The sequence below is a fragment of the Ipomoea triloba genome, chromosome 14, assembly GCF_003576645.1.
Source record: "Ipomoea triloba cultivar NCNSP0323 chromosome 14, ASM357664v1".
NCBI lineage: Eukaryota > Viridiplantae > Streptophyta > Magnoliopsida > Solanales > Convolvulaceae > Ipomoea > Ipomoea triloba.
Genome location: NC_044929.1, coordinates 1,076,488 through 1,096,475, shown reverse-complemented (window position 1 = coordinate 1,096,475; position 19,988 = coordinate 1,076,488). Strand labels below are relative to the sequence as shown.

The following is a 19,988-nucleotide window of genomic DNA, read 5'->3' as shown; positions in this document are numbered from 1 at the left end:
TCATACCCAAAATAATAATAATAATAATAATAATAATAATAATAATAATAATAATAATAAGAGTAACAATTTTTATTATTTTCTTTTTCTTCTATCAATAAAAATCACAACATGTGACAAGAATTTTACTCGAAATCCATATATCATTTTCCGATTCCATTCTTCACTGGTTGGCACCAATAAACATTTTTACCTACTCACAAATCATATGCTCAGCAAAAACAGCTTAAATATTCTCACACACACACAAAACTAAAAAGTAAACTTGCACAAATTAAACTTTAAAATGTCTATTGGATTCACTAGTCATGAATTGAATGTCCCAATACAGCTTAACAATGTTCACAATCTATCTATAACAAAAACACTCCAAGGCAATTTCTAAGGTACATTCAAGCCAGTGGCTTGAAATTAATTGTATGAATAATTCAGCTTGGTTTGTTAAGGCTGCAGATAAGCTAAACTATCCTGTTGCTTGGAAAATGACTAACCAAATCTACTTCCACTTGCCTCTTTAAGAGAAAGAGATAAACAAGTCCAATACACAAACCAGCTCAGGCTCAAAAACTGAGATTCAAAGCTGGCAGTAACATTCCACGAAGCCCTTAACATTTGCATGTATACACTCCCTACACTGAGAAAGAGTAAATAAACATGATGAAATTGCAAAGGATTAAGTAGCATATACATATATCACATATGTATGTTAAGAGTTGATGAGCAGAACATGTAGTATAATGTATAATATTTGGACTCACCGGTTAAGACATATTGTTGAGGGATACTAGTACAGGCATGATGATGAAAAAGAAAAAAGTGTACAAGACATTACAAGCAAGCAAAACTGCCCGCATCATCGTTACTCAAGTCACAAATCATAACGGCTTAGATATTGGACTATGCAAGGATATATTTGTTCTGCAGCCTGCAATTAACAAAAAGATATCCGAGTTTTCACATTGCAGGTTAAGAAAGGGAGCAGAAAAAAGGAAATTCTAAAAAGCTGTTAACTTTTAAACATCAATCAAGAGAAATAAATGTAAGTTCAGGCATTCCAATTATATGCATCTATATTCCTTTTCCAGTAGAAATCAATGGGAATAAGCGAATAAATACCGAATAACTGAAGAATGGAATACACATACCACACGGCATCCCACTAGGTCATAATGAGCATAATGTGGTCCATCTGGTTCGCCAAAGAGTTTATAGGTGGCTAAGTGTTCAGGAATGACCTTTATAGTTTCTGTTTCGAGTTATTGAACAACAAAAATTGTTAAGAGATGTATTAACTTCATCTATTTGTCATGTGCCAACCACTTGAATACATACCATAAACAGCTTCAGGTGGACAGATTAAGTCACGATCTCCAGCAAGAGCCAAGACAGGGACATTGCTTTTACGGAGATGTTCCTTGTACAAAAATTTACCACTTCTGTCACGAAGTCCCCCTTCTCGGAAAGCAGTTGTCAACTGTAATAGAAGTTTAGCCGGAATCGTACCTGCCACCTAGTCTATCAGCCAAACTTTTGTAGGAAAAACTCAAAGTTCATCATGTTGGTAGGAGTAGTCGAAGTTATAAAATGATATGCAAGAAGAAGATTGTTGTTGCACATTCATATCAAAAGTTTGGTGTTCTCCCTTAGCCAAGTTATTTGCTCAAAAAGTGAATTACCTACTATTTCCATAAGCCAGGTTTGTTTCTAGAGATGATTAGAAAAATAAAATAACCAAAAAAAAAATCAAAATTAAAGAAAAATCGCAGTCTTCATCAATTATCAATTTATCATAAACTATAACCATCAATCACATGAGTAAAACATTTGTCAATTTGTAGATTTATGAGCAGTGATCAACTTATAGGATATTAATTAAGACAAAATAAAATGAATAAGTTCATCTTGAAAATAAAACATCAAGGACTGCTTTTGAATTTCACAGGGAACATCTCCAAAGCCTTGTATGCAAAACACTCGGTAAATTCTATCCTAAAAAACCAGTTCCGTTTCTTATCAGTTTGTATCCTATAACACCAGCACTTGTGTGTGCCTTACCAAGAGAGCCAATACATTAGACCATTAGTTAGCTTTTTCATATCTGAACAATTTGCAATCTCTATGTGATCAATATGAATCCCAGTGCCCAACCTTCTTTACCATAGTGAGAAGATTTACGAATCAAACATGAGCAGAACAACAAAGTAGCAGTCATATTTATGTAAATACTCACAAAAGTTGTTCTGAACAAGCTTTTTCAACAACTCTGGATGCATCATGTCTCCTGCTGATATCATGTCATTGAGCCAAGACAACACATAAGGAGGACTAGATGTCAGTGGATAGGCTGCAGTCAATAATGATCCTAGAGGAACAACAGGTACATTGAGAGCCTGGGCAGGATCAGCCTGCATGTCAAGGTAAGTGAATTTCATGCTTCATGCAGGAGTAAATAGTAATTTCCATCAAACAAGGTAAAGCACAGTCAGACTCAACTTACAAGGGGTAAAAGAAGTCTGAGTGCTGATTTAGATGGTGTGTAATCAAGTGACGATGCCAAAGTTACAACAGCTGCTAATCCTGGATCTTTCCCTTGAGTAGCTTTAAAGAAAAGGCACATTACAAAGACCTCCAAATCACTCTCTAATTATGATTTAAAACATCCAGATCTAAAACTTGATGATATATGTAAAAATGGAAGCACATAAGACGGACCTAAAGCAATATAAACTAAGCACATAGTAGGAAGATATATTTTTCTTGCCAATTTCAAATACAAAGAACATGTCTAAATTATCTTTAAGATTATTAGCGAAGTTCAGGAAAATTGAGCAAATGGACATTTTATCAGGAGTTTCTGTCCAAAAACTAAGAAAAGGCAACATGGCAGCAAAGCAATCTTACATACCAGATAAAATGTTATCTTACCACATCGTGACAACCTTGCATACAGCAAGATTCCTCCCATGGAGTGTCCAATTGCAAGCAATTTTCCATCCTTTGGTTTGGTTTGGGCATTTATATATTCCATCTATAGTTGAAAACACATTTATTATAACAATAATAATAATAATAATAATAATAATAACAACAACAACAACAAAAAACCAACAATACTCCCAAAAACAACAGAGAACTAGAAAATAAAAAATAAAATAAAATAAAAAAACTAGACAACAGAATATAAAAATTGTTAATGAAATTCATCCAAGATTAATAGTCATCCTAATATGAGTGTAGCTTCCCCAAAAAATAGAGAAATGTCACCTCACCGCAGCAGGAACATCCTCTTCCAGGTAGTTGTCGAAGTCCCAATCATATTTGATGATTAAATCCAGTTGTTTCTGAAAATCTTCTATGGTTGAGATTAAACGTTCTTGCAGATCAAACAATGGGGGTGAAACAGAACGTTGACCCTCTTCAATGATATTTACTAGCTTCTGGCTTAGATCTCTTATTTGGCCTGCAACAGTAGAGTTTTGTCTTTTTTCCATCAAACTTTGTAAATTGTTTCTTATCTCATTGAAGTTTTCATATAGGAAGGAATCTTGTAAGAGCCTTGATATTTGATCAAATAATTTAGCAGAAATAATCTTTGATTGACTTTCACTGAGAAAACCAGATAATCTTTCAGACATACGCATGAATGTTTCTGTAAGCCTGGCCACTAATCTTGACTCATCAAATGCTGTTCCTACTTTCATGGGGTCTTCTTTGACCAAAGCTATGTCAGAATCTTCTAAGTTACCATTGACACGTCTTGAATTCTTTGCTGCAGATAAATTCCCATTGGTTTCACTCTTAACAGCAGCCTCCATACGTTCAGACACTTTATGGGCAGACTTCTCAATGTTTTTGGAATCTGATTCATGCAAGCTTAGCCCAGCACCTCGAACTTCAAGAATCCAAGTGTCAAATCCTTGCCCACACATATAACGTGCAAATGATGACTGCAAAGTCATATCATGAAAAGTAAATACCATGAACAAGCCTCTCTCTCCCTAGATCTCAAGCATCATAGTATTTGGAAATAAATGTATGTACAAATGATTTTACAAGAACCAGTTCATATGCATTCCAAACACAATTCAATGAAAATTTGTCAAGTACTTCTAACTGTAACTTATAGAAAAAGCTCCTATACATTTTAGTTTTTATCTCTAAAGGCATGATGTTAAAGGCAAGAAATCTATCGAACTTAGGCAATCTAGTTTGAACCAGCTAAACATAATATGTTTCAAAAATCAAAACTACTTCAACTACCAGGAGCTGTATGTACTCATAGCCATATCACAGTTCAGATAATGTAAAGATTTGCCCAAGGAAAACAAGTATTAATAGCTCTATCTAACCCAGTGCTCAAAATCAAATGAAAAGTTAAGCAAGTTGTAAACTATGACAGAATGGTATAAGAATCTGAGATGACAATTAGGAAGAAAATTTTATTTGCTGTGTCTCTGTAAGAAGACTACTAGTGGCAACAATATTCTCTAGTCGCTGAATTTTCATCATTGCAGCAATTGAAAGAAAGAACATGCATCACATACTGCCATATGTTTTTCTAAGGTGAGTACATTCCATGCAAATCCAAACAATTTCCAGAATGAAGTAGTGAATGACACAGTACACAGTCATGTGATGGATTTTAGCACCAAGTACATACACTTTACACTTTACATCTTATTTCCACCCGTTGATGATATCTATGAAACACCCCTCCAGCCCCCCTCCAACCGAATTACATCAATCAATCATACTAATCTACCAACCACTAGATTCAAATCCACAGGAAAACACAAAAAAAATGTGGAAAGAATAGAAAATTGAAAACTGACCCCGGGAGAAAGATCATATCCGATGGCATTAGTTCCCACACCCGATAACAGCAGCAGCGGATGATTCCTCTTTGGAGCCTAAATCCAAAGCAATCGAAAACACAAATACGCATTTCAGCATCAACAAATAAACAAACTAAAAAGTTTCTGAACAATGCGTATCTTAAATCGTATATCAACATATACACAAATTTTAACCTGCGGAGGAGGAATGTATCGCCAGAGAGCGAGCCGCCAGTCCGAATTGTTAGCAGAAACGTAGTGGAGCTCATCGGCGGTGCACACCGAAGGCTTGCTCGGCAGCTTCTTAGCTTCGACGCTCTCTACCTCATCAATTCCGGCATTATCCGTCGAGAAAGCTCTCACTCTCACTCTCATCCTCTCCGCCGTGGCCGCAGAAGAACCGCGGCACGGAGAACCGAATGCAACGGAAATTGGACCTAGCAGGCGGCGCTGCTGGGGTTGACCGCCGCCGCGGCGGCTTAAGGCGGAGGCGATCTGAATCGCGGAGCGAACGTCGGAATGAATCGTGAAAACCATATTTTCCGGTATTACCAGACGCCAATAAATTGGGGAAAATGGTTTTGCTTGAGTGGGTGAAAGATGAGATGCGTAAACTGTGAAGTTGGAACGGCAAAGAGGCAACAATGGAGAAAACGACACATCATCACCGCGCCATGCCGCCGCCTTCATATTTATTGACTTTTTATATATTTTATATACTTTGCAATTTGAAAATGGACATGGATAAAAAAAAAATGGGTATACACAGAGAATTTTTGTGTCATTTTTATGCAGTTTGAACTGCAAATTGTCTATTAGTGTTCTAAATTTAAATCAATTAACAACTAAAATTATTTTATTTAATTGTGATCTTTTATTGTAATCAATTTTATCCAAATCACATATTTACTTTCTTGTAAACAAAAGTTATTTGTTAATCACTCTCCAAACCCCTTATTGTAGTACAAAGTAAAAACTCTAATTTAAAAATTTTAGTAGGCTGGCCTACCATTATTAATGTTTTTATTAGGTGAATTTGGACACCTAAGAATGAAGATATTGATTGATGGCTTCCTAGCTAGCACGATTTTGTATTTAATTCCTTTTCAGCATTTATTTTATGCAAAAATTCAACTTGACTTTCTAAGTTTTACTTCATACTTTTACTTCTTCGCACAAAAGTTTGATGTTAATACTTTTCTTAGGACTCACAAGATGAATATAACTTATCATATATTATTGTCACGTAATGGATTAAAAGTGATGAAGTAGATAATGAAAGTCCATATAGTAGAACTCTTATTTTATTTTTATCTTTTTTTAGAACTCTTATTTTATTTGATCATTAAATTACAATAATATGACTTTTGATACCAATTATTGAAACAATGAATATCCAGATGTAATTGAAATTTAGAAAAATTGCACTTTTTGTCCATAAGTTATAAGGTAATTGTAGAATTTGTTCATAAATGTTAATCATGCTCACTTTTTGTCCTTAAATTATTATTGACATTGTACTTTTCGTTCATGAGTTATGCCAAAATTGAAAGTTTTGTCCCTAATGTTTTATTAATAAAATGGCGAAAAGTGCAACATCAATGTGTTAGGGACAAAAAGTAAGTATAATCAACACTTATGGACGAATTCTACAATTACTATATAAATTAGGAACGAAAAGTATAATTTTAGCGTGAAATTTGCAAATGTTGTAAAATGAAATGACTAGACCCCACATCTTCATTTGAAAATCAAATAATCAAGAAAAATTATCAACTTTTTTTATACATGGAAAATGAAACACTACTAGTAATAATTACATAAAACCTGCATGGTAAAATTACACCAACTAAATCTGCATGCAAGAAAGAAAATTTTGAATTTTTTAAAATGATTAAACAAAACTTCGGTTCAGTATTGCCCACGACAAGACTAATTTTATATCTCAATACTTATTTTAGATTGACCAAATCCGGATGACTTATTCTTCTTTTATCAATACTTATTCAAATATGCTTTGGGCCTTCTTATGTGGGTATACACTATTAGACTATACCCATTACCCACATAAGAATGGGTATAGTGAAGCTATGCCTGCTAAGGAATGGGCATCTAACACTATTTTTTTCAAGTTCACACTTCACATTCACATCATTTTTCCAAGTAATATTAATTGAGATGTACAAATGTTAATAAGAACAACCACATTGGTTGTAGCCTGACTTGATAAGATTGTGGAGGGATTAATCATGGTGACTCAAATGACCAATAAAGGTTAGATTTTTGTTTAGTGCGCACAAAAAATTTCCTTTATTTTAAAATTTATCACAAGAGATTAAAAATTGAGTCTTACAAGAGTTTAAATACTTATAGATGAGTAATGAATCATTGTTTAATTTCTACGGTATTGTTTTCATTTTTTTTTATTATTATTATGTATCCATGTTCAAACTTCAAACGTCAATTTGCGGCGTGCCGGCGTTGTTTGTACGCTAAACATTTATATGGTATGCTTGGTTGTGCGGAAATGATTTGCTGAATTCAAAAGAACCAACTTTTAAGACCAAACAGTATAAAGAGAAATTAATTTTGGCATTTTATTAAGTATATTTCCTTCTCAAGGAGGTAATTGGGAAGAAAATAAATAGTCCATAGAAAATTAATAATCCCTTCATCCCCATATAAGCAATTAAGCATAACCTCTATCAGCACTTTGGGGCTAGTTCAGCTGATTCGACCAATTACCATAAAGTATTGTTTTAGTAATAGCGTAGGAGTTTGAATCACACTAGGAATTTAAAGGTCATTGAGTGATATTGAGCGATCAGAGGTAATAAAGATTCCATTCTATTGAGAACGTGGGCCTTGTAGAATCTTTGAGAGATCTTAATTGACCAGAGGTAATAGAGATTCCTTGTGACAAGACAACACATTATTATCCTGAGAAGCCTAACATATCACAACCCCCTCTACCCCAAAAAAAAAAAAAACAAAAAAAAAAACCTTCAATCCCATGAATGGACCAATGATTAATGAGTTGCAATAAATTAAAATTGTTGACATGGGGGACCAGAAGTAGTTGGAAAATGATCCTTTTTTTAAAACATTTCATTTGTTAAAAAAAACCATTATATATATATATATATTTTAATTTTCAATCATTATCTAGTCTTAACGCTCAGCTGGTCAGAATGAAATTTTTTAAAATAATTTTTTTTTAATTTTTATTTATTTATTTTCAATCATTATCTAGCCTTAACCTTGAGCTGGTCAGATGCATTTACTAAAAATTTGGGAAGCTTATGCCATAAAAATGGAAGAATTGAATTTGTCCAAATTGGTAAATTGTTCCTTTGGTGGATGACTCGATCCTTTTTTTGGAATGCCTCTTGATGGAATGAAAAGATCAATATTACCATACATCTTTCAAAAAAAATCAATATTACCATACACTAAAAGAAATTTTTAAACAAATTTATAATATTAAAGATATTCTAATGCTACTATAAATTAAAAAGAGGAAATATTATTTTTGTAAATAAAATGATAATTAATTTCAAAGATTATATCAATCATTTCTATTTATAGTAATATATTAGCCCGTGTGAAGTGACTTTTTTAACATTGTAAAATTTTTATAAATTCTACCCTTACAGATGTTGAGTGCACCATTAGTTATCATCGGAGCACTCTGAGTTTTACCCAGTGCAAGTTTAAATTTTGTAATAATTACAAAAATGTCACTATATTTTTTCTTTTTCTTTTTCTTTTTCTCCATATTTTTTAACCGTTGACCAACCAAGATAAACGGATGGGATTGCATGGTTCAAGTTAAGTCGAAACCTAGTAACCAAGACTCAAATCTTGGACTGCGAGATTAACTACCAAGGTGGCAATCAACTAGTCTATGCTGCCTATTTTGCAAGTGGAAGCAATAAACAACATTTATTAGTAAAGGGAATGGGCAATGACACGTTGCAACTTGTAGTAACTGACAAGTGAGTGGACAGGGATTATCAAGGCATAACAACCTTTGTTCCCCTTCTAACATCACTAGCATCATCATCGGACTCATAGCCAAGTGATATCTACTCCACCCTCCTTGTAGTAATATTTGGTGCACCTTGTCCTTTAGGTTGGAAGTCGAGTAGGTGGCCAATGCTGGTCAAGGCTAGTCTGATTTTTAGCCTAGTTGTGAATATTATTTAAATCCATTGCTTATTAAATATAATAATTATTTTTACTCAATTTATAAATGGATATGGTCACGTAAAACTATCAATGATAATTGTACTGCATACTATCTAGTATCTACATGTTGATATGCACCTTAAAATTGTATATTATTATTAAGTAATGTCTATCACATTCAAATTTAAATATTTATCAAACTGGATGAGTGCCTTAGCTCCTATTATACCAACTATGATGTTAACACTCAATATTCAAATAGCAACCCCCCTCCCAAAAAAAATATTCAAATGTTTATCAATCATATATATATATATATATATATATATATATATATATATATATATATATAGTACAAAATATTGATTTTTAAAACAACGGGCGACAAAATGGTGGCGACCATCACACGGTTCACAACGCACCGTCAGAACTCAGAATGCACAAATTACACACTTTCGTTTATGGTTTTTTTTTTTTAATAAAAAATTTTAAATTCTCTCGTCAAAGAATCCTAATGGTGCTTGGTCCATATTTTTAAGTATGAGAATTAAATTCAAATTCGATTCCATATTTATTTACTTTTTTTTTTTTGAATGACTTTTAAATAATTCTAAATGATTTATTTACGTTTTTTTTTTGAATGACTTTTAAATAATTCTAAATGACTTTTAAATAATTCTAAAATGATAGATAGGCATAATAATGGACCTCTAATTTGATTATTTCATTACTTCTTTTACAGGATTTCAACTCAAAACTTTTGCTCTCGTTTAGTAAATGATTTTTGAACATAGCTTTTAACTTTTTAATTAACTTTAACTATTTAATTTGATCGAAGATCAATTTATATACTACCAAGTACCAACTCGCTAATATATACTACTAATCGGTCAAACCAACAAATAATTAATCATTAATTATTGTCAAACAAGGCCAAACAATTGACACCTTGAAAGAAGGTCACAGTATCAGACTCCTGCCATGGTAATAGAGTGAGAGTACTAAAAAAAAATAATAATAATAAAATCCACCCATACCTCATAAGCGGGACTACTTTGTGATTACAGAAAGAATCAAGCAAACATCTACATAATACTGAACATGTGATGTACATGCAGAACCAAAAAGCAAATAAATAAATAAATAAAATCAGAAGAAACTGCCGATCACTCCAAATCTAAACGTCCTACCACCATTCACATGATAATGAAGTAATAAGCATGCATTAAAGTCAGGTAATATGACAAACTGTTGCATCAGAATCAGTAATCAATCATCAGCTCCAAACCTCCTCATGGGCACAAATTATACCATGGACCAGGTCTTTGTATCATGTATCCTGTTTTAAAATGACATTCAGATTATGTGCAGCTAACATATTATGTGCCCAAACACATAATTTATTAACTGAAGATACGTAATATGTTAACTACAGACACATAATTTTTGGACCAGAGTCCACAATGCAAAGTAGACTTGGTCCATGGTATAACAATTGCATCTCATGCTAACCACTTCTACTCTTAACACAATGTCTTATTAAGGAACAATTCAGTGAAAAGAAAACCACATAATACAGCAAACAACATTACAACAAACAGCTGTGTTTTGATCATGAAAAACCCAAATAACAATGCCAAAGTTCTTGACTGAACTAGCAAAATAATTGATGTCGTTTTTCCAAATTCCAGGTCTAATAACAATGTAGAACACAAATAAGGAGAAACAGATTGGACTTTACAGAAGTTGAATGTACATGTATGGCAGTTTGCAAAGAGAAAAACAGATTGGACAATGGGAACAGAATGTTTGCACATGTCTCTCCACAAGGGCAAATTTTTCCAGCTTAGGATACACTTTTGTTAAAGGCAGATCAAAAAAGGTAGACAAGTATATACACTTCCAAGAAAAATATGGTCAAAAGGAAATGAAGTACCAATTAGAGCAAGTGTAAAGCATATAATGACTTTTGGTGCAAGTTAAACATAGAACCATACTGTATATGCAGGCAACTGAGTATTCTATAGAGAAATGTTAAAGAGACCAACTATCAAGTTATTACATGTTATCAAAACAGAACCATTCAGCTACTGTTTCTATCTAAGCAAGCTACTGTTTCTATCTAAGCACCACTTGTAAGAAGTGAAGATAACATGATAGAAGTTCAGAATCGCTCAAAAAGATATAAACAATAAGTTTCCGATACCACCTATGCATAGCATATACTACTTGATATGAGGCACACAACTCTATCAAAGTGATTGGCCATCTAGCCATGTCATCTCAAGTATGGTTTAACACAAAATAGAAGAAAGAAATGGTCAGATCGGAATGGTCATAAACCTTGAACAGACAAAATAACTATACAATTTCAAGCTTAAGTTGCAATCAGTGTATCACATTTATTCCAAAACTGAAACATAGAAATGGGTAAGTATCATGAATTATAACTTCACATATAAATTATGGACCACTATTACTTTCACAGTTTCACAGTAAATAATAACATTACATACAAGAAAATAAAGAATACCAAAGTTAATTATAACCTTTAACAAATACATATCGCATTCCAATAGTAACAATAGAGCAAACGTTTAACACAATAAATTCAAATGTAAACAAACCCATGGCTGCAAAACTGTTTCTTCATGCTGCAAGTCACCTTTCATCACAATTCAAGCATGCTGATTGAGGTTTTCTGTAGGAAGCTGCGAAGAAGCTTCAGGTATACCATGGACAGATTTCATAGTTTGGTATTGAGCTGACATCTGGGGTGCAAAAGGCTGAGTATAGTATATCTGTGCATGTGTGGGATCAGTAAAAGCATAAGCATAATTTCCAGTAGCAGCAGATGTAGGTACAGTTGACTGAGATGGGTGATGGATCTGAGTGAAGCCAGCATACTGTGGGAGATGCTGGCCAGGAGCAACCTGAACCAATTGTGGAGCAACTGCAGTTCTATATGAGCCAGCATTCATTTCAGGTTTAGAGGCAGGAACGTTTCTAGGAGTATTATAGTCAGAAGTAGGAGGGACAACTGTAGTTGCAGGAGGTGTTTGAGGACGGGTAGAAGCTGTAGGAGAAGGCTCACTAGTTTGTTGCACGGGCAAGTTGTACGTTTGTGTAGGTGTAGGCTGCTGCACAAAGTAAACTGGAAATTGATGCTCAAGAGCAGGATGTTGAGGATGATGATGCTGCTGCTGAGAAGGATATACAGGGTAATAGGATGAGATTGGCATTGCCCCTGCCGGGATATGGTGGACAAACTGCCCAGCTTGAACATATTGTGGATGTTGATGTTGATGCAATTGTGGATGGTGATCAAAATGACCTGGCAACACATAACCAGAATCCTGAACTTGCGGTTGAACCTGAGCCCTACTATTTGGATCACTGATCATTGGATCAACTGGATTAGCTGAAACCCTAACCCCTGGCTGAATTTGCATCATAGGATCTTGATAAATGTACTGTTTTGGCCGAGACAATGGATTTGATGCACTACCCTCGCTGGACCAAACAAAATCCCAATTCAGATAAATTATATTGCTACTTTTGACATTTTATCAAAAAAACACATAGAATTCAAGATAAAGATGATCATAAACTAGAACTGAGACCAGTAAAGGGTATGGATTTTTGGTGTACCTTGAAACCGACCCCGGGGAAGGCAAGTCAGTAGGCGTAGGAGGTTTAGGCTGCATTTGGGGAGGCTGCTGTGAAGGTTGTTGCTGCAGTGGTGGCTTTGAGTAACCAACAGGGACACCGTGCTCCGATCTCTCATCATCAGAATAAACTCGGCTAGGATACTCCCCACCTACCGCCACTGGTGGCGCCGGAGGTGAAGTCAATGCCGCAAAACCCCCCTCCTCTTGTTTTTGTTCCACCTTGGCTCCGGCCCCAGCCCCAATAGTCATCTGTGAGAAATGCTCCTCGATTCCCACTCTGTGATTATCCTCCACGCGCACTCTAATCGGCGGTAAATTCCCCAGCGGAGGAGAGGATGATGTCGAGTCGAAAGACGATGTCATTGCCAACATAGGCGAATCCGGCACCGAGTGAACGTCTTGAGCATTCACTTTCGCGTGGTTTACACCGCCGTTTTTAATGTTTACCGAACCATCCGGCAGAGGCTCCGCATCTTTTCCAGTAGAATTCCCGTTTCCGATATCATCGTCCAGTCCGAGAAGGCAATTCACCGATGAAGATTCGGAGAGGACTTTTGTGGAAGTGGAAGTAGCTCCATTAAGCGCGTTGAGAAACCAGTCTTCGGACTTGGTTGAGCTCTCGAGAAGCGACCCGATTGACGACATCGTGTCGGACTTTGAAGGAAAGAGGAATAATCGGAGGCGAGATGTCTTCGTACCGTTTGAATTGGAGTTGATGCGGTCGTACTCATCGATCATGTTCTCCAGGTCTTCATCCGTGGTGACGGAGATTAAGGAGTCGAGGTCCTCGTTGGGGAGCTGGTACTTGAGCGAGAAGGAGCGGCCATTCAGGAGCGTTTTGGAGAGGCGGAGGGAGAGGTCGGAGAGCGACGAGTGCCGATCGGTGACGATGATCCTCGTATCGCCGCCGACGTAGCACAGCGACTTATCGTGCGGCCGCGGAACGATGTGGCCGCCGTAGCTGCACATCAGCCGGAGCTTTCCGCCGCCTGGAGCCGCCGCCGCGGCGTACGGCGGCGGCTCATCCCAATCAGTGTTGCGTGACCGCGGCGACGAGTCTATCGAGTCAGCGTAGTTGACATGCGTTGGCGGCGGCGGCGGAATCTGCGGCTGTTGTTGTCCCGCCGCCGCGACCGCCGCCGCGGCGGATGAAATTGGTCCGCTTGAGAGAGGCGGAGTATCCATAGACGGCCGCAGAGGATTTGGGCGAAATTTGTTAAAAGGGGGGTAAGAGGTTTCGCCAGGCAGGATGTGTCTTGTACTCGAAATTCTCCAGCTGTTTTCCAATTTATTTTATTTTATTTTTTTTACATTTTCTTTTAAATCTTCAATGGATAGATTCGTAAATTGCATTAACACAACAAAACTTTTAGTAATTAAATTATTACCCTTGTGAACTTTAAAATGTTAGATTCATCCCCTACACTTGTAATTTTTTGGATCAAAGAGAGGAGAATCTAAGTAAATTATTGTGTTGATCACGGTTCAAAATAACGTCACTAAATTTATTAGTTAGAATAATGTACATTATGTTTTAGAATAATGAATTTTGGAACAAAATAATGTATATTATGTGTTAGAATAATGTATTTTATGTGTTAGAATAATGTATTTTATGTGTTAATGTACTTATGAATTAGAATAATGAAACTTCTAGGTAAGATAATGTACATTATGTGTCAACCTTACTGGTACTCTACAAGAACTCTTCTTGACTTCGGAATTCTCAACCGATCTTTTAGTAATATTTACAAAATGCGTGTAAGAGATTCGATCAATTCTTTCCAGCTATTGTTTTGATGAATTTTCATGTTTGTCAAGCTATTTACAACACGGTTTTTTTTAACAATAAGGTATGATATCTATATTTTATGAATATTAAAAGTTGTGTTTTTTTTTTTTTTTGAATTAAAAAGAATAAAAACTCAGAGAAAGAAATACTTGCATCTCATGATGATCCTTTTAGCGTTCAGGACTCTTACACAATCATCATTCAAGACTCTCTGAATCTTGAGATGTAGTTTTGCCATGATATTCCAATTGCTCGGTTAGACAATCGTTAAACTAGTCAAAATGTCAACAATATAATTTAATTTTGTTAGTAATAAACATGATTTTCCACAATATCACAATCTTTACCCACTCAACAGAAGTCTATAACTATGACCCTACTTTGAATCTAATGAAAACTCATCATTCTTAAATTTGAATATGGTGGTCACCAATTAAGTTAACAATGAGTTCACCAAACTAAATATTTAAAGTGGCACATAAAGTTATTGTCAATTACAGATTTGTTGTTTTATCCCACATATTTTGGAGTTCCACTCGAAAAAAGTAGAAATTGGAGTACTAGACATTAAAAAGATTTTAAATAAAGAACATAGAGTTAAAAAATAATAAAGTTTTAAAGTCAAATGTTGCGATCATTATTGTATGGACCATACTATTAAATAATGAGCATTCAATACACAAATAATGTATTTTCAGTATATTAAAATTTTACATTGTATTCAGAAAAAGTACATTATTTTGTATAATTTATATTCTTTACACAAATAATGTACTTTTAGTATATTAATTAAAAATATACTTTTTATTCTAATCCACAAGCATTGTGTGGACCATTGGCCACACAATAATTTGCCTAAATGTTGTCAATAAAATTACATTTAGAGGAAGTTTGGTATTTGTTTCATCTATTAAATTTCTGGAAAAATGTTTCCAAATAATATGTTCGATAAAAATAACTTTACAATGGTCTTGTGGTCTAGTGGCATTTGGTTGCACCCCATGTTGGAGGGGGCAGGTTCGAGCCTCAGGTAGGTTTATGAACAGATACTACATTGTAACCGAGTCAGTAATACTCAAAAAAAAATTATAAAATAAAATGATAAGAACATATATATTAGATTGAACATTATTTTATGAGTTAATTATTGAAATGATCCTTAACTATAGTAGAATTATTAATTTGATTGTTGACTTTTTTTTTTTTTGTCTAATTTAATCTCTCAACTTTAAAAATCTTAACTAATTTGATCTTCTGCTTATTTAGCCGTCAGACATTCGAAGCCATTTTGTTCAATCTAATTTGATCACATGTACCATTTCCTCTATTATTAAACCGAATAGTTAATTACCGAAATAGTCCATTAATTATAGTAAAATTATCAATTTGGTCCCGAGTAAACAGATATCTGACGGCTAAAGAAATGGATGACCAAATTGGTTAATATTTTTTAAATTGAGGGACTTAATTAGGCAAAAAAAAAAAAAAAAAAAAAAAAAAAAAAAGGAGGACTGGTAAAACTTACCTGTTACAATATATTATATTTAAAGAAAAAAAAAAAAACAAGTCCCTCTAATATTCCGAATTAGTCATTTTAATCCATCACAATCTTCATTTTTTAAATTAATCCTTAAAACTTAAAAGTGTTGTTTGTGTGATTTAACTATTTTAGTCCCTAATGCAGTAATGCTAATACCATTTATTATCTTTGGTTTATCATTTTATAAAATCTTAATTATTAATGTTTTTTTTAGAACATTAGTTATTAATGTTAGGGTCACACTTGTGTGAGACCGTCCCACAGATCCTTATTCGTGAGACGGGTCGAGTCGGGTCAAATAAACATGCAAATGTCATACTTATATGTGCAAATGTCATACTTATATGCTCAAATATAATACTAATCAAGAATACAATTTTTGTTACTTATAAGAGAAAAAGTAATACATTTTTCATAATAAGTAATGTTAACAAGTGCCCCTTACTTATAAGGGCAAATATAACACTTTTGAGGGAAAATGTAATACTTTTAAATTGAAATGTAAAAGTATTGTATTTTCCCTTAAAAGTATTACATTTGCCCTTATAAGTAATAAAAATTTTATTCCGGATTAGTATTACATTTGAGCACACATAAGTATGACATTTGTGCATATAAGTATTACATTTGCATCTTGATCCGACCCGACTCACGGTGAGATGGTATCACACAAGTTTTTGCCATAATGTTATAGTTATGGTAAAATCACAGTTCCCTTTCAAGTCCTTATTTCCGTAATATGAGAGGGAGATGATAAACGGAGTAGAAGCAATGTGTTTGGTAGGAGAAGAAAACCAAGTTGTGTAGGTGGTGAAGAAAAATCAATATAAGAAGTTGTTCTTGTACTATAAGCTTGGCAATGGAATGATTGCATAAAATTGAGGTAGAGTGTAATTTTTTTTAAAAAAATAAAATAAAATAAAGAGAGTGCTAAAGTAATGGGATGAATTTGAATTAATTCAATCAAATGAGGTCTTTTTTTTTATAAGGCTCGCTTAGAAGACTTCATACGGCAGAGTCATCCTAGGGCTAAAAAACTTGAGTCAGATTACCTTAGCTCATCAAGGTCATCTTGACATTGTATGATAGTTTAATTTGGAGTGGACGAACTTGACCTAGCAAGGTCATCTCGACAACTTGAATGAGTTCAAACCTAGTGAAGTTAATGGCAAACTCTAAGAGAAGCATGCTAAAAAAAAATTTAGAACGATAAGCTCATGAAGGCTAGTTTAAAGTTGTTGTAATCCGACTTAAGGCTTATTAAGCTCAGCAATCTAATATGTCTTTTACTGTGCTTTTCTTAGAGTTTGTTATTAACATTACTAGGTTAAACTCTCAGACTTTAATTATTAATGGTTCTTTAGATATTTAGTTTAGTATCAGTACATCAAACTCTCTTAGGAAATAAAATATTTTCTTTTCCCTTTATATTTACGTACTCTATATCTTATTAATTATGTTATTAGCCTTTCTCTAATTTCAATTAAAAAATAGAAATAAAATAAAATTGGTATGATAGTTCCATGTAATATTATCCATGACAATTTAATTTCTTAACTATTTTCTTTTCGAAATAATAATAAATGAATCCTACTTTTGTTATAGGTGCCATGGAAGTTTTAAAAATAATATTCCAAAACTCAGAGGAGAAAGAAATCACAAAAATTATTCAACTTTTCTCATATGTAACGGTTATTTAAGAGTCATTAATGAATGACTAAAATATGTTGAAAAAAGAATTATACTTATAAAATTTATTAAGTGAAATTATAAGTCACGAAATAGTAAATTTAGTATAGTCAATAGGACCAGTTTGAGCATTAACTCAATTCAAAATTATTCATTGGTGTATGATGTAATAATCTAATTGGTTCCTTAGCCAACAAGGGCAATAATGGAATTTCACATAATTCTAGCCACCTAATGCCATCTGCAATAGTGTGAGGTTTTTGATGAGATTTTGCAAGTGTGATTAAGAAAGAGAAAATAAACGTGTAGGAAAAAAAAAACAAAATCAAAATTTGTAAAATAAAAATAGATTTACGCGCTCATGCGGGATAGTTGCGCCTTATGCAAGGTGAGGCGCAACTCTCCACTCCAAAGGTTGGCCCCACATTTTCTTGAAAAAAAAAAAAAAAAAAACTCCACATTTGCAATAGAGCCTTGCACATTCTTTCTCTTTTAAGTTGGCATTTTTAGTCTCAAAAATCGTGAAAAAACTTCAAATGGGAATGGCCTAAAGGACATAATGCTCTTGTTCTATACATTTAAATAATGCGTTTTTTTTTTTGAGTGAATGGAGAAATCGCAATTATTATTCAAGAGTATGCATTAGATAAACTCCGCATTGTGACTCTAACAAACATATGTTTTTACTTTTATTTATATAATAACTATTATTTTATTATATGAGATATTATATGCAATAACACAAGAGCGAACGTTGACAGTCGTCCCTAATGTGGTTGACTCCTGGTGAGCATTGAAAACAATGATTTTATCACTTAATAAACCTCTAAATCATTGGTAATCTATCGCTTTCACTATCTTGTTGGTCCAAGTATAAGGCCAAGACCCAGGAAATTTTGCCTTCTACTAAAAGAAAAAAGGACAGATATATAAGCCTATTTGGTATAGTTAGCTTATCCGTTAATTTTGATTTGTTTGACCACTATTAACTGTTTGACTTGATTAAATAACAAAAATATGAGCGTTTAATTAAATAATTTTTTGTAATAGTTTATTGTTTCAAAACGCTAAAATTAAAAAAAATCGCTTTTAATAATTTTTTATTAATTTTTTAAAAAAAGCATTTTGCAAGCAATCAACTAATAACCTATTAACTAGCCAGACTCACAAAATCAATAAGCTATTTACCAACCACCCGAAGCAAAATTCAAGTTTAGGAGGACAAGAAATAATGATATTTCATGACTTTTTTTTATAGTCGCAAGTTGCAAGATTTGGCGTGAAAATGCCGTTACCGACATCATCTAAAAATCTTGTTAACTGTTGACGTTAATCCAGGATGCTAACAATCCCCACGCGCTCGCTAATCCCTTCCAACATTTCTAAAACTTTTCACTTTCTCGTTTTTCTTTTCTTTTTTTCCTCTAAATTTTCTTCATCTTCCTCAAATAAATAAATTTTTTTAAAATAAAATCTGTACCCATTTTGAGGAATTCAAGCCTAGAGAGCAGCCCACTGGTTCAACTACTGTGATTGTTTAGTTACAGCGGTCCCATTATATACAGTTCTTTGTCTCTATAAATCACTCAGAAACAACAACAAAAAAATCTCAAATTTGAAGATATCTCTTTCATTTTCATGACTAGCAGCACTATATGGTGCTTTTAAGATAAGGTTTAATAATGCTTTTTGAATCATAATCTTATCTTTATTATTCATAATTCAAGCACTAATTATCAGTTTTGCTGCCCATACTGTTGGGTTCTGAAGAGTCTATCGCACACTCTTTATTTATTTATTTATTTATTTATTTTTAATTTCCTTTTCTGGGTGTTTTTTTGTTCTTGGAGTTTCAGAATCTTTGTATGTGTTTGTCCTGAGAACCTAAGATTCAGCAATGGCTTGGAGGAATAAGATGCCCAATTTCAGAGATATGATTCAGGTTTTTGTCCTTTCCCAATTGTTCCTTTTTATCCTGTCTTGTAAATTATTAATTAGTGCCTTTTTAGTATAGAATTTATGTTATTGTTTAGTGTTTACACCATAAATTTCCATAATTCTTCAAGTGTACACTAAACTGGTGTGGTTAATTCAGTAAGAAATCTGTAATTTTCAGCTTTCAATTGCCCAACACACCTCTTTGAAGTTACTTCATTGTAGTGGCAATAAAAGGGATGACTTTCCCAGTTCTGCAGAAGTAAGCAATGGTAGTTTTCAGATTCATAGGCTTGGGGTTTGGGTGGGGTGGGGTGGGCTGGGGGGGGGGGGGG

At 33.9% G+C, this 19,988-nt stretch overlaps 3 protein-coding genes across 6 annotated transcripts in view; 1 reads left to right on the top strand and 2 right to left on the bottom strand.

The window, feature by feature from the left end:
* Window positions 1-274: 274 nt before the first annotated feature.
* On the bottom strand, window positions 275-5,468 carry LOC116004692. Of its 3 annotated transcripts, XM_031244847.1 has the most exons (11): window positions 5,031-5,464; window positions 4,833-4,910; window positions 3,638-3,947; window positions 3,270-3,460; window positions 2,926-3,028; window positions 2,498-2,598; window positions 2,231-2,405; window positions 1,333-1,503; window positions 1,146-1,246; window positions 759-925; window positions 275-634 (listed from the first exon to the last, which is right to left on the bottom strand). In XM_031244847.1, exons 1-10 carry the CDS (start codon window positions 5,370-5,372, stop codon window positions 869-871), a joined length of 1,629 nt encoding a protein of 542 aa, XP_031100707.1. In that variant the 5' UTR covers window positions 5,373-5,464; the 3' UTR covers window positions 275-634; window positions 759-868. The 3 variants fall into 3 exon arrangements, with proteins under 3 accessions (XP_031100707.1, XP_031100706.1, XP_031100705.1); XM_031244846.1 differs by having other exon boundaries at window positions 275-629; window positions 3,270-3,947; window positions 5,031-5,468; XM_031244845.1 differs by having other exon boundaries at window positions 3,270-3,947; window positions 5,031-5,467.
* Window positions 5,469-11,453: 5,985 nt separating this feature from the next.
* On the bottom strand, window positions 11,454-13,918 carry LOC116004598. Its single transcript, XM_031244712.1, has 2 exons — window positions 12,678-13,918; window positions 11,454-12,539 (listed from the first exon to the last, which is right to left on the bottom strand). The coding sequence occupies exons 1-2, from the start codon at window positions 13,880-13,882 to the stop codon at window positions 11,705-11,707; spliced, it is 2,040 nt and encodes a 679-aa protein (XP_031100572.1). The 5' UTR covers window positions 13,883-13,918; the 3' UTR covers window positions 11,454-11,704.
* A 5,237-nt stretch (window positions 13,919-19,155) lies between these two features.
* Window positions 19,156-19,988, top strand: part of LOC116003591 (lipid phosphate phosphatase 2) — a 5,195-nt gene continuing 4,362 nt past the window's right edge. The window contains exons 1-2 of one of the 2 annotated variants that reach the window (XM_031243488.1): window positions 19,156-19,392; window positions 19,575-19,660. In XM_031243488.1, the coding sequence (XP_031099348.1) occupies window positions 19,616-19,660 (45 nt within the window). In that variant the 5' untranslated portion in view covers window positions 19,156-19,392; window positions 19,575-19,615. Of the gene's footprint in view, window positions 19,393-19,568; window positions 19,661-19,988 lie in introns of both variants that reach the window. The other variant, XM_031243489.1, reaches the window with a different exon arrangement.